General features: G+C 40.3%; 1 protein-coding gene across 1 annotated transcript in view; it reads right to left on the reverse strand.

Annotated features, from left to right (window-relative positions):
* Window positions 1-13,434, reverse strand: part of TOP2A (DNA topoisomerase II alpha) — a 32,464-nt gene that overhangs the window by 17,588 nt on the left and 1,442 nt on the right. Inside the window, exons 2-18 of the mRNA XM_015119588.3 lie at window positions 13,188-13,343; window positions 12,902-12,992; window positions 12,483-12,546; window positions 9,495-9,640; window positions 9,209-9,306; window positions 8,771-8,983; window positions 7,683-7,856; window positions 7,389-7,490; window positions 7,144-7,281; window positions 4,605-4,743; window positions 4,077-4,234; window positions 3,656-3,781; window positions 2,925-3,035; window positions 2,676-2,781; window positions 2,476-2,585; window positions 772-864; window positions 49-163 (exon numbers count right to left, since the gene is read on the reverse strand). Coding sequence (XP_014975074.1) covers window positions 49-163; window positions 772-864; window positions 2,476-2,585; window positions 2,676-2,781; window positions 2,925-3,035; window positions 3,656-3,781; window positions 4,077-4,234; window positions 4,605-4,743; window positions 7,144-7,281; window positions 7,389-7,490; window positions 7,683-7,856; window positions 8,771-8,983; window positions 9,209-9,306; window positions 9,495-9,640; window positions 12,483-12,546; window positions 12,902-12,992; window positions 13,188-13,343 — 2,140 coding nt within the window. The remainder of the gene's footprint in view (window positions 1-48; window positions 164-771; window positions 865-2,475; window positions 2,586-2,675; window positions 2,782-2,924; window positions 3,036-3,655; window positions 3,782-4,076; window positions 4,235-4,604; window positions 4,744-7,143; window positions 7,282-7,388; window positions 7,491-7,682; window positions 7,857-8,770; window positions 8,984-9,208; window positions 9,307-9,494; window positions 9,641-12,482; window positions 12,547-12,901; window positions 12,993-13,187; window positions 13,344-13,434) is intronic.

Below are 13,434 nucleotides of genomic sequence, written 5' to 3' on the forward strand. Positions count from 1 at the left end.
TTTGATTTCCATCTTACAATGAAAACAGACGAACAAATTGGAACTCACCATCCACCATAGAAGGGATAGATCTCTCGTTATCAGAATTTGAGAACAAGATAAGTTCCTTGTTGATGAAGTCATTATATGTCAGATATGTGGTAGTTTGTCCATACAAGTAATCCTGAAGGACCAAATAGTATTACATGAGACCACCAGTCTTAACAATGCTCAACACAAAAATCAAACAGAAACCTTTCAGAACTAAGAATTATTTCTGTAATTCTTAAGTCTTTTTTTTTTTTTTTTTTTTTTTTTTGAGACGGAGTCTCGCTCTGTCACCTAGGCTGGAGTGCAGTGGCGTGATCTCGGCTCACTGCAAGCTCCGCCTCCCAGGTTCACGCCATTCTCCTGCCTCAGCCTCCGAGTAGCTGGGACTACAGGCGCCCGCCACCACGCCCGGCTAGTTTTTTGTATTTTTAGTAGAGACGGGGTTTCACCATGTTAGCCAGGATGGTCTCGATCTCCTGACCTCGTGATCCGCCCGTCTCGGCCTCCCAAAGTGCTGGGATTACAGGCTTGAGCCACCGCGCCCGGCCAAGTCTTAAAGAAATATTGAATAATACATAAATATTTTATGTTTTAAAGATAAAGCAAATTTAACTGCTGCACAATTCTATCATATCAAATTTTTTACTAAAATAACTATTCAGTAAGTTTAATTTGCTATAGTATCAATACAAAAAGGTCAGTCTAACAGTCCATTCTGTGGGATATATTTAATACTTTTACCTCAGGAAGTCCAAGTAACTTTCGTTGTCTTCTATCCTCCATGAAATTAGTTAACCATTCCTTTCGATCATCTATCTGTTTTTTGCTAAAGGCCTATAAATTAAAGGATGAAAAAGATGTCAGTGATACTAATAGGCTCCAAAATATCCTTCTACAAAGAAGGAACAAACAACAGAAAAACAACAAAAATCCTGTTTTCCTTTTTTTTTTTTTGAGACAGTTACTGCTGTCTTGCCCAGGCTGGAGTGCAATGGTATCATCTCGGATCACTGCAACCTCCGCCACCTAGGTTCAAGCGATTCTCCTGCCTCAGCCTCACCAGCCCCTGGGATTATAGTTGCCTGCCACCACGCCCAGCTAATTTTTGTATTTTTGTATTTTTTTGAAACAGAGTTTCACTCTTGTTGCCCAGGCTGGAATGCAATGGTGCGATTTCGGCTCACCACAATCTCCACCTCCCGGGTTCAAGTGATTCTCCTGCCTCAGCCTCCCGTGTAGCTGGGGTACAGGCGCGCCCCACCACGCCTGGATAATTTTTTGTATTTTTAGTAGAGACGGGGTTTCTCCATGTTGGTGAGGCTGGTCTCGAACTCCCAAGCTCAGGTGATCCGCCTGCCTCGGCCTCCCAAAGTGCTAGGATTATAGGCGTGGGCCACTGCGCCCGACCTTTCTTTTCTTTTTTTTTTTTTTTGAGACGTAGTCTTGCTCTGTCGCCCAGGCTGGGGTGCAGTGAGTGGCGCAATCTCGGCTCACTGCAAGCTCCGCCTCCCGGGTTTGCACCATTCTCCTGCCTCAGCCTCCAGAGTAGCTGGGACTACAGGCGCCCGCCACCTCGCCTGGCCAATGTTTTTTTTTGCTTTGTTTTGTTTTTTCTTTTGTATTTTTAGTAGAGACAGGGTTTCACTGTGTTAGCCTGGATAGTCTCAATCTCCTGACGTTGTGATCCACCCACCTTAGCCTTCTAAAGTGCTGGGATTACAGGCGTGAGCCACTGTGCCCGACCTTTCTTCTTTTACTTTTTTTTTGAGATGGTCTCACTCTGGTGTCCAGGCTGGAGAGCAGTGGCCTGATCTCGGCTCACTGCAACCTCTGCCTCCCGGGTTCAAGTGATTCTCCTGCCTTAGCTTCCCGAGTAGCTGGGACTACAGGCGCCTGCCACCACGCCTGGCTAATTTTATTTTATTTTTTTATTTTTAGTAGAGACGGGGTTTCACCGTGTTAGCCAGGATGGTCTCGATCTCCTGACGTTGTGATCCGCCCACCGCAGGCTTCCAAAGTGCTGGGATTACAGGCGTGAGCCACTGCGCCTGGCCTTTTTCTTTTTTTTGAGATGGAGTCTCACTCTGTTGCCCAGGCTGGAGAGCAGTGGCCTGATCTCGGTTCACTGCAACCTCTGCCTCCCTGGTTCAAGTGATTCTCCTGCCTCAGCTTCCCGAGTAGCTGGGACTACAAGCACCCGCCACCATGCCTGGCTAATTTTTTGTATTTTTAGTAGAGACAGGGTTTCACCGTGTTAGCCAGGATGGTTTAGATCTCCTGACCTCGTGATCTGCCCACCTCGGCCTCCCAAAGTGCTGGGATTACAGGCGTGAGCCACCATGCCTGGCCGAGACAGAGTCTTATACAAAAATGTAAATGTTTCAATTGACTAAAGTAATGATTTCTAAAATTAGAATGTATATATAAAATACAACTCAAACGTACCAGGCTGATAGCAGCATCATCTTCAGGACCAGAATATTTGAACTGGATACGATGTCTTTTCATATCTGCAAAATATTCTTTAGCTTCCTTTGATGTGCTGGTACCCAAACCTATAAAAGCAAGAATACCAAGTTCCCTCATATAGTCTTGTACAGGGTGTATAATAAAATGAGAAGTTCTATATGGGTTTCATTACAAACCTTTGTAATATTTGACTTTCCATTTTTTATAATTTGGAGTAGAACTCTTCCATTCTTCAAATTCAGGAAGGCTATAAAATGCCATTTCTTGCTTGTTTTTGGACACCTGTGATAAAAAACAATGACTGTGGCTTTGCACACTGTGGGGTCCCCTGTATACCTCTGCATGTGACTGGGCTTATATGTATATCCAGGTTTGAGGAGTAGGGCCTTAAAATATCCATGATGGTATCTTAGAAATTAGTGTACCTTCACAATGGGAGTGATAAATTCCTCCAGGAAACGATGTCGCAGAAGAGAGGGCCAGTTGTGATGGATAAAATTAATCAGCAAGCCTTTGATGTGGGAACCATCTTGGTCCTAGAAATATTTGAAAGCCAAAGGTCAAAAGAATTGTTAGGCTGGGCCTGGTAGCTCACACCTGTAATCCCAGCACTTTGGGAGGCCGAGGCAGGCGGATCACCTGAGGTCAGGCGTTCGAGACCAGCCTGGCCAACATAGTGAAACCCTGTCTCTACTAAAAATACAAAAATTAGTTGGGTGTGGTGGCATCCACCTGCAGTCCCAGTTACTCAGGAGGCTGAGGCAGGAGAATCGTTTGAACCCATGAGGCAGAGGTTGCAGTGAGCTAAGATTGTGCCATTGCACTCCAGCCTGGGCGACAAGGGCGAAAGTCCATCTCAAACAAACAAAGAATTGTTTAGAAATTAAAAAAAAAAAAAAAAAATTATGATTGACCTACTGGCAATTTGTCAAATTTTCTATGGGAATCAAAAAAGGTCTATTCAAATCCTGGCTCACTTAACCTGTATTTGTAACATACATATGATATAAGCTTATCTGATTAGATGTTGATTAGAGGTAATGAATAAAGCTCCTATTTAAATAATTTATTTTCATGGCAAAAAAACCACAATGCAATTAAATTAAGACATGCTTAATTTAGTTGAACAATCTAAAAATTTAATAACAAATCTGACCTGATCTGTCATAATCATTATCTTCCCATAACGAAGAGTCTTCAGTGAATCTTCATCTTCATAGTTTTTCTTGTACTGAAGACCCACAATCTTGATGATATTGTTAATCTCAGCATTTTCCATGATCTGAAATGGACATATACCAAAAAAAAGTGTCTTGTTTATAAATTTGAAAAGAACAAAGAAATGTATCAGTATATGTTGCTTGAATTTTCTTGAGCTCCAGTATTTTGAGCTATTAGCTTATAACTTATTACATCAGAAAGGTCTGTTAAAATAGGCTATAGTGTACCTAATTTCTCAAAATAATCACAAACTGTCTAAAATATATTTTAAAATGCCTAATGAGGGAATTAAATATAAGCATGAAGTCTTGTATTATAAACTAGATTTAGATTCCAGAGATAGTTTTATATTCTACCTGCTTATGAGAAGCTTCTCGAACATTGAGCATTTTTCCTCTCAGAGGGAAAACCCCATATTTGTCTCTCCCAACCACACCAAGGCCTGAAACAGCCAAAGTTTTGGCTGAGTCTCCCTCAGTCAGGATAAGTGTACAATCAGTGGAGTTTCGGCCCCCTAAAATAAAAATACACAAATTAATATTAGCTCATTCAGTTCAACCTCAAATATACTAACTTGGATATGCTGTTTATAGCCTTGTGATAAAACACAAATAATTTATTATATATCAAGTAAAATTATTTGTTAGGTAATAGATCATGATGTAAACATTATTGCTTTATACTCCAAAATAATCACCTCAATATTATTTATAACATGGAAATGACCTAAATGTTCCACAATAGGAAACAGGTTGATTTTTAACAAGTTATTCTGTTGAATATAGTTATTCTGTCAAGGGAAAAATAACTATCCATGGTATGCCATTAATGAATAAAATAACAACTATAAGACTTAAAGTTTGGAAACATTATTAAATATGTACCTGCATCATTGGCATCATCAAGTTTGGGAATTCCCTTGATTCTGTTATGTTTTACAGCTGAACACTTCTTGTTTAACTGGACTTGGGCCTTAAATTTCACCCAGTTTAGTATGCTTTCTACAATACCACAGCCAATTGCCTGAAAATGAGAAGATTCATATTAGAGAAGAAGGGATCTTCAGAAACCTAGAATACAAATGAGCCTCAATAAAAACGATTCAAAAATTAAAAAGATGTAGAACAATAATTTCTGGATAGAGGATGGCACATCTTTCCATGTCAGGTTATCACTGCTGAGGGAGCTGCTCCTTTTGTTTCATTCGTTCAATAAATATTTACTATGTACATATATTGTGCTAGCACTGAGCTACTTGTTGGAGATATAGTGGTTAAAAAAAATTAGGCCAGGCGCGGTGGGTCATGCCTATAATCCCAGCATTTTAGGAGGCCGAGGTGGGTGGAACACCTGAGGCCAGGAGTTTGAGACCAGCCTGGCCAACATGGCCAAACCCCATCTCTACTAAAAATACAAAAATTAGCTGGCATGGTGGTGGGCACCTGTAATTCCAGCTACTCGGGAGGCTGAGGCAGGATAATCGCTAGAACCCAGGAGGCAGAGGTTGCGAGTCAAGATCGCACCATTGCACTCCAGCCTGGGTGACAAAAGTGAAACTCCATCTCAAAAAAAAAAAAAAAAAAAAAAAAAAAAAAATTAGCCACGTGTGAAACGGCTGTAATCCCAGCTGTTTTGGAGGCTGAGGCAGGAGAATTGCTTGAATCTGGGAGGCGGGTGTTGCAGTGAGCTGAGATCAAGCCACGGCACTCCAGCCTGGGAAACAGTGAGAAGCTGTCTCAAAAACAAATTATAAATAAATAAATAAATAAAATTAGACACAAATAAAACAAATTGAGACACTTGTCCTCATGAAGTTTAAGACACAACACAGAAGACAGACATAGGTGGGTGCGGTGGCTCATGCCTGTAATCACAGCACTTTAGGAGGCTGAGGATGGTGGATCAAGTGAGGCCGGGAGTTCAAGATCAGCCTGGCCAACATGGTGAAACCCCATCTCTAACTAAAAATACAAAAATTAGCTGGGCGTGGTGGTGCATGTCTGTAATCCCAGCTACTCAGGAGGCAAGGAGAATCGCTTAACCCTGGGAGGCAGAGATTCCAGTGATCCGGGATCACGTCACTGCACAGTAGCCTGGGCAATAGAGCTACTGTCTCAAAAGAGACCTGTCTCAAAAAAGACTGTCTCAAAAAAGACCGGGCATGGTGGCTCACAACTGTAATCCCAACACTTTGGAAGTCTGAGACGGGCGGATCATTTGAGGTCAGTAGTTTGAGACCAGCCTGACAAACATGGTGAAACTCTGTCTCTACTAAAAATACAACAACAAAAAAATTAGCCACGCCTGTAATCTCAGCTACTCAGGAGGCTGAGGCAAGAGAATCACTGAAACCCAGGAAGCCACTGCATTCCAGCCTGGGTGACAGAGCGAGACTCCGCCTAAAAAAAAGACAGAAATAAAATAAGTTACAGTGTTATAAGTGTTATGGATAAGCAAAAAGTTTGCTAATAAGGTATGTTCGATATTATATTGGAACCAGCTTGGGTGGTGGGAAGGGTAGAAAGTAAAGGCTTTCCTGAGGAAAGGACAAGACCTAAAGTAGCCAGGTGAAAAGGATGTATTTCAGACAGAGGGATTAGCATGTGAACAAACTCTGAGGAGGGGAAGAGTACTGTGCTTTTCAGTAATTTAAAAGCAACAGGACCATACAGGAAAAACTGGCACTGAGATGAGTTGGAGAAGTAGGTATAATTAGATTACAGCCGATCTTTCTTGTTGGCCAAATTATGGAATTTGGACTTCCCCTGAGTGGAAGTCATTGAAAGATTTCAAATGAGAGTGAAGACAAAAATGTGTGCTTTAACACAAAAAGGTCACTCAAAAGCATTGCAAGGAAAGGACTTGACCAGTATGAAGGTTAAGAACCTACTGTAGCAAACCAAAAAAGAGATAATGGTGAGAAGCTACTGCAACATCCAAGAGATGATTCTTATTGACTGGATTAGAGAGGAGGGGAAATAAAGAGAAGGCTCCCAGCTTTGTTTACACAACCTAGAGGTTGGTTGGGGCTTTTTACAAAGATAGGAAGTTGTTTTTTTGTTGGAGCATGGGGAGCTGCTTGTATGGGCAAATCAGTGAGTATGGAGGTAAAGAATTCAATTTTAGATGTGGATGATTGAGAGCAAGTCTTAGGCATTTAAGTGAGGGTGTTTGTTGAACAGCTAGATTAATTCAAAAGTGATCTAAGCTTAATGGTGATATGTAATTGGGAATACTGAAATATAGATGGTAATTAAGTCCTTGGTAAAATCAGTTAAAGAAAAGCCCTTTTTTACTTCCTTTTCAGATTGGGAAGACTTGGAGAAGTGCACTGTGGGAAGAATCATTGTTTCTGCAGAGCTGAGAAGTGCAATGGAAAATAAAGTCAGGTGTTTCTATTTTTATTTCCCTCTAAGTACTTACAGCTTTGATAAATTTTTCACTTAATTGGCATGTTGATCCAAAGCTCTTTGGTTGTAAGGTCATGTTTTCTTTTGTCTGAGAGTCAAAGGTTGGGTTTTCAATTAAGGCATTTACAAATATCCACATGTGATTTTTCACCTGCAATAAAAGTTGATAATAAGTCACTAAAAATGTACTCATGCTTTATTTATAGCCTTTCTCTTCTTCCTTGACTTTAGAAAAAGAAAACTGCCAAAAGCACATACCTGATGTGCTTTTACTGCAACACCACCCTTGTTCTTCTTCTTCACAACATCAACAAGTTTAGTCACAATCTGATCAGCTACATAATCAACATGTCTGCCACCCTAATAAAGAAAAACACCAAACCATAAAACTCAGTATCCTCAAAATTATAATCATCAAACATTAAAAAAAAACTAATTTAACCTCCTTTATACTAGCTAGCCAAATATTCAAGTCTACTTCATATGTTAAAAACAATAAGAACACATATATGTAAAGCTAAAACATGATTAATAATTTAAGAATAAAATTACCTTGGAAGTAGCAATGCTGTTGACAAAGCTAATTTGCTGAAAGCCTTTTTCACTCATGGTTAAACACACTTCCCACCTGTGGTTCACTTGTTCATGTATTACTTTCAATGGGTTACCAGTTTCATCCAACTTGTCCTTCAAATACATGTCCACATAACTACGAAATCCTTTTACCTGTACAAGAATTAAAGGTAATAGTATTAAGAAAGTTATTAAAAAATAGTTTCAATGATAGACTATGAGGACTTTCCAAAACCAATGCAGTGATATTCACTGATAGGCATAAAAGAATGGTCATTAAAGGACACAGGCCGAGGTGGGTGGCTCACTTGAGCCCAGGAGTTCAAGACCAGCCTGGGCAACATAGTGAGATCCCCATCTCTATTTAAAAAAAAAAAAAAAAAAAATTAGCTGGGCATGGTGTTGCTGCCTGTATTTCCAGCTACTCCAGAAGCTGAGGTGGGATGATTGCTTGAGCCTGGGAGGGCCAGGCTGTAGTAAGCCGTTATTGCATCACTGTACTCCAGTCTGGGTGACAGAATGAGAGGCTATCAAGAAAAGAAAAAAAAAGTAAAATTAAAAAAAGGACATGAAATATGTATTTTAGGTGTTTCTTTGAGAAAGAAATTCCTTCAATACATTTAAAATGAGCTGATTAAAAAATGTGGCATACCATTCTCTTTTCAAGAACATATGTGAGAAGTGGTAAGAAAATACATATCGTGGCGCCGGGTGCAGTGGCTCATGCCTGTAATCCCAGCACTTTGGGAGGCCAAGACAGGTGGATCATGAGGTCAGGTGTTCGAGACCAGACTGGCCAACATAGTGAAACCCCGTTTCTACTAAAAACATAAAAAATTAGCCGGGTGTGGTGGCGGGCGTGTTATCCCAGCTACTCGGGAGGCTGAGGCAGGAGAATCGCTTGAACCTGGGAGGCAGTTTGTGCCACTGCACTCCAGCCTGGGCAACAGTGTGAGACTCTGTCTCAAAAAAAAAAAAAAACATATGCGAGGGGAAAAAAATCAATTTTGCATTTGACAATGATTACAAAATCCCTTATTATCGTTAACATCCAGGAAAATACTCACTGGCAGTTTATTTCCATTAAGAAAGACTTTGACATCTTTGGTGGATCCAGCAATATCATATGCTCTTCTGACCATTAGTGCAACAATATCTTTGTCCAGGCTTTGCATTTTAAACTTAGACAAATCAGGCTGAAAGGTGATACATGTATAATCTTCTCCACTGAAGGGCTTGAGTTCCATCTCACCAGCTCTCCCCATATTATCCATCCATGTCTATGGAAGTAAAGAATAGGAAAGATGAAAAATTCAAGTCACCTCACAAACTAGAAGGAAATAACATAAATTTATGCATCCTAATAACCTAATATATGCTTATGAATAATTTTTCATACTTCAATAGCTTATAAATTATGTTAAATTAAACCGACCATTAATGCCATTATAAATGGCTATACTACTACCATTTATCATTAAGGTACAAGACACTTTTTTACTTGCCTGTTTGAACATTTTCTTGTATTCTCTACTGGCTGTTTCCACAGTAAATTTGGTACTGAATATGTTACACAATTTGGCTCCATAGCCATTTCGACCACCTGGGCAAACAAATATGAAACACTATTTTATTGTTATTATCTCATTGACAGCTTTATTTCTTAATCACTGGGAGAGCTATTCAATTATAGAGATTTATTTCCATATTTTTAACCCTCATGCCATAGACAGTCATTTAAAATACATATATTTTTAGTAACAAATATGTTATTTCCCCTCAATACTCTACCTGTCACTTTCTTTTCATCATCATCATAGTTACTAGAAGTTAGGAGCTGTCCAAATATGAGAGCTGGGACATACATCTTTTCAACTTTGTGTTCAACAACAGGAATACCTTTTCCATTATTCCATATACTAATTAAATTGTTTTCCCTAAGAAAACAAGATTGAGAATTGTATTGTACAACACATTAAACGAATGCTTACCATTTTAAAATATTTAAATACTATTATTTCTAAAATATGTATATTCAGGCTGGGCGCGGTGGCCTACACCTGTAATCCCAGCACTTTGGGAGGCTGAGGAGGGCGGATCACTTGAGGCCAGTTCTGGCCAACATGTTGAAACCGTCTCTACTAAAAATAAAAAAATTAGCCAGGCGTGGTAGCGCACGCCTGTGATTCCAGCTACTTGGGAGGCTGAGGCAGGAGAATTGCTCCAAGTGTTGGGATTATAGATGTGAGCCACCACGCCTATCCCTCAATTTTTTTTACTCTTTTCATATATACGTTCTGAAATTCAGCAGGAACAACATTTCCCACCATGCTCAGTTCCTGACATTCCTGAAATAGGAGTCAAGAGGAAAAAAAAAAACTTTTCCAACACCTGAATAGACACTGATAATGTTGAAAAAATATAAAATTTTAAAATGTTAGAATAAACAAAGGGAAATGATTTATGCCCAATGGAAAGAAAAGAACAATCTGGAAACATTATTATACACCACTCCCACTCCTTTTTTGAGACAGCATCTTGCTCTGTCACCCAGGTTGGAGTGCAATGGCAGGATCACAGCTCACTGAATGAAGCCTTGACCTCCTGGGCTCAAGCAATCCTCCCACTTCAGCCTCCTGAATAGCTGGGACTACAGGCGTGCATCACTACATCTGGCTAATTTTTAAATTTTTTGTAGAGATGAGGTTCTCACTGTGTTGCCCAGGCTGGTCTCAAACTACTCCTGGGCTCAACTGATTCTCCCACTTTGGCCTCCCAAAGTGCTGGGATTACAGGAGTGAGCCACCATGCCTATTATACCCCTTTTAAGAGGATCATCTATACATCTCTTGTTCCCACCCAACAAAGTACATTGCAAAACAAACATAAAAGGGAAAACAGGCTGGGTGTGGTGGCTCATGCCTATAATCCCAGCAATCCCAGCACTTTGGGAGGCTGAGGCGGGCAGATTACCTGAGGTCAGGAGCTGGAGACCAGCCTGACCAACTTTTGTTCAATTCAACAAGTGACTCCTGAGCAGCTATGGTATGCTGTAGAATAATGAGAGAGAACTCTAGAAAGATATGGTACTGTCTGTGCTTAAGAACTCATTTGCTGGCCGGGCGCGGTGGCTCAAGCCTGTAATCCCAGCACTTTGGGAGGCCGAGGGGGGCGGATCACAAGGTCAGGAGATCGAGACCACAGTGAAACCCCGTCTCTACTAAAAATACAAAAAATTAGCCGGGCGCGGTGGCGGGCGCCTGTAGTCCCAGCTACTCAGGAGGCTGAGGCAGGAGAATGGCGGGAACCCGGGAGGCGGAGCTTGCAGTGAGCCGAGATCGCGCCACTGCACTCCAGCCTGGGAGACAGAGCGAGACTCCGTCTCAAAAAAAAAAAAAAAAAAAAGAACTCATTTGCTGCCGGGCGTGGTGGCTCACGCCTGTAATCCCAGCACTTTGGGAGGCCAAATCACGAGGTCAGGAGATCGAGATCATCCTGGCTAACATGGTGAAACCCCATCTCTACTAAAAATACAAAAAAATTAGCCAGGCATGGTGGCTGGCGCCTGTAGTCCCAGCTACTCCGGAGGCTGAGGCAGGAGAATGGCGTGAACCCAGGAGGGGTAGCTTGCAGTGAGCCGAGATCACGCCACCGCACTCCAGCCTGGGCGACAGAGCAGACCCCGTCTCAAAAAAAAAAAAAAAAAAAGAACTCATTTGTTGGCTGGGCGTGGTGGCTCATGCCTGTAATCCCAGCACTTTGGGAGGCCAAGGCAGACGGATCACGACATCAGTAGTTCCAGTCCAGTCTGGCCAACATAGTGAAATCCCGTTTCTATCAAAAAAATAAAAAATTAGCCGGGCGTGGTGGTGTGCACCTGTAATCCCAGCTACTCTGGAGGCTGAGGCAGGAGAATTGCTTGAACCCGGAAGGCGGGTTCAGCCTTGGGCAACAAGAGCAAAACTCTATCAATCATAAACTGCCTTGCTCTCAAATAAAATGCTGAAAACTTATTTGGACTTATTTCGGTTAATTCTTGGATGGTAATACATTTTAGTTAATAACTAGATATGCGTTATGGTTCTTGTTCTACATAGTACTTATTATCTATAAAAAAACTAATTAAAACTAGCTCAACATTTTTTAAAGACTATGATATTGAGTTCTTAGGAAAATCCAGGTATACTTTGTCCTAATTAATCAGACTAACAAAAGAGTGAAATAAGCACCCTGATCTCCCACAAAGGGACACCCTGTATTTATAAGCAGAAATGTTAGATCAAATTATTCTCTACCACCACCTACTGGTTTACTGTTTGAATAGCGTCATGAGAAAAACTTAAAACTCTGGATGCCAGAATACTTAAGGCCATTACTGAAGGTGCTTGCTCAAATATTTAGGGATTAAGTGTCATAAGGCCTGTAATTTATTTTGAAATGATCCATAGCAAATAGGCTGGGTGCCATGGCACACACCCATAATGCCAACACTGGAGGATTGCTTCAGGCCAGGAGTTCAAAGACCAGCCCAGGCACTTCCTCAAAAAAAAAAAAAAAAAAAGAACTAATTAAAAAAAAGATGGAGAAAATATGGAAAAACGTTGGCAACTGTTGGATCTAGGTGGTGGGTATCCACAGGTTTTTCATTTTAGCATTCTGCTTTTGTGTACTTTTATGAACTTCTGTTTAAGAAAAACCAACTTCACCAGTAATCAAAATATATGCAACTAACAATAGCAATGAGCTACATAACAAACAAAAACTAAGCAAAAGACGTACGGATCAATTGTGACTCTAATACAAGACATTTTTGGGTCCCTTTGTTTGTTGTCCGCAGCATTAACTGAAAGAAAATAAAATATACATTTGTAAGAAATTAGTGTTTAAAAAAAAATTCTGTAACTCTAAGTAAGATATAGAAAAAAAAGTTCCTAAACAGCACAGGAGTGGCATTAATAAGGTGTTAATTTAGGAATTTTTGTTCATAGTACTGTTTCCAGGAGAAAGCTCAACCTCCTGGGCTCCAGGAAACTACCGCACCTTTGTCAACTAATTGAAATGACAGGAGCCCTGGCTACAGCAGGTTTGCTAGAAATGATACTTTTTTTTTTACTTTTATCTTTTTTTATTTTTATTTGGAATGATACTTCTTATGAAAGATTTGACCAGCAGATCTTTATGTTAAAGGATTTACTCACCTAGAATCTCATCAAAGATTTTGTACAAACCAGGAACAAAAGTGACTTCCCTATAGTTAATGCCAACATCTTCATCGTAAACCCACATTTGCTAGAAATAAGGCAAAGAAATACTGTTATTTTTACTCTATATTCATTGTTCTGTTATCACGATTACTGTAAAGTCTTCGTATTAAATATTACCATGTTTAGGCCAGTTCCAGTGACACTCAGTACCCAAGAGGTACAGAAAGAAGAGTATCCATTTCAACTACTAGGTAACTGCCTTTGATGAGCTTGATTTTACCTGGGTTACTAATTCCACAGAACCAATGTAGGTGTCTGGCCGAAGCAAAATATGTTCCAATTGTGTTTTCTTTTGATAGATTCTTTCAATAGACAGTCTTTTCTTAGCATCTTCATTTTTCTTTATTTTGTTGACTTGCATATTTTCATTTACAGGCTAGCAATTAAAAAAAGAGAGAGAGAGAAGAAAGGGGATTTTTAATCATAAGTTTACCCCAAACTAGGAACAAAATGCCTACCATAGTGAG

This window comes from Macaca mulatta, chromosome 16 (assembly GCF_049350105.2).
Source record: "Macaca mulatta isolate MMU2019108-1 chromosome 16, T2T-MMU8v2.0, whole genome shotgun sequence".
Classification (NCBI taxonomy): Eukaryota; Metazoa; Chordata; class Mammalia; order Primates; family Cercopithecidae; genus Macaca; species Macaca mulatta.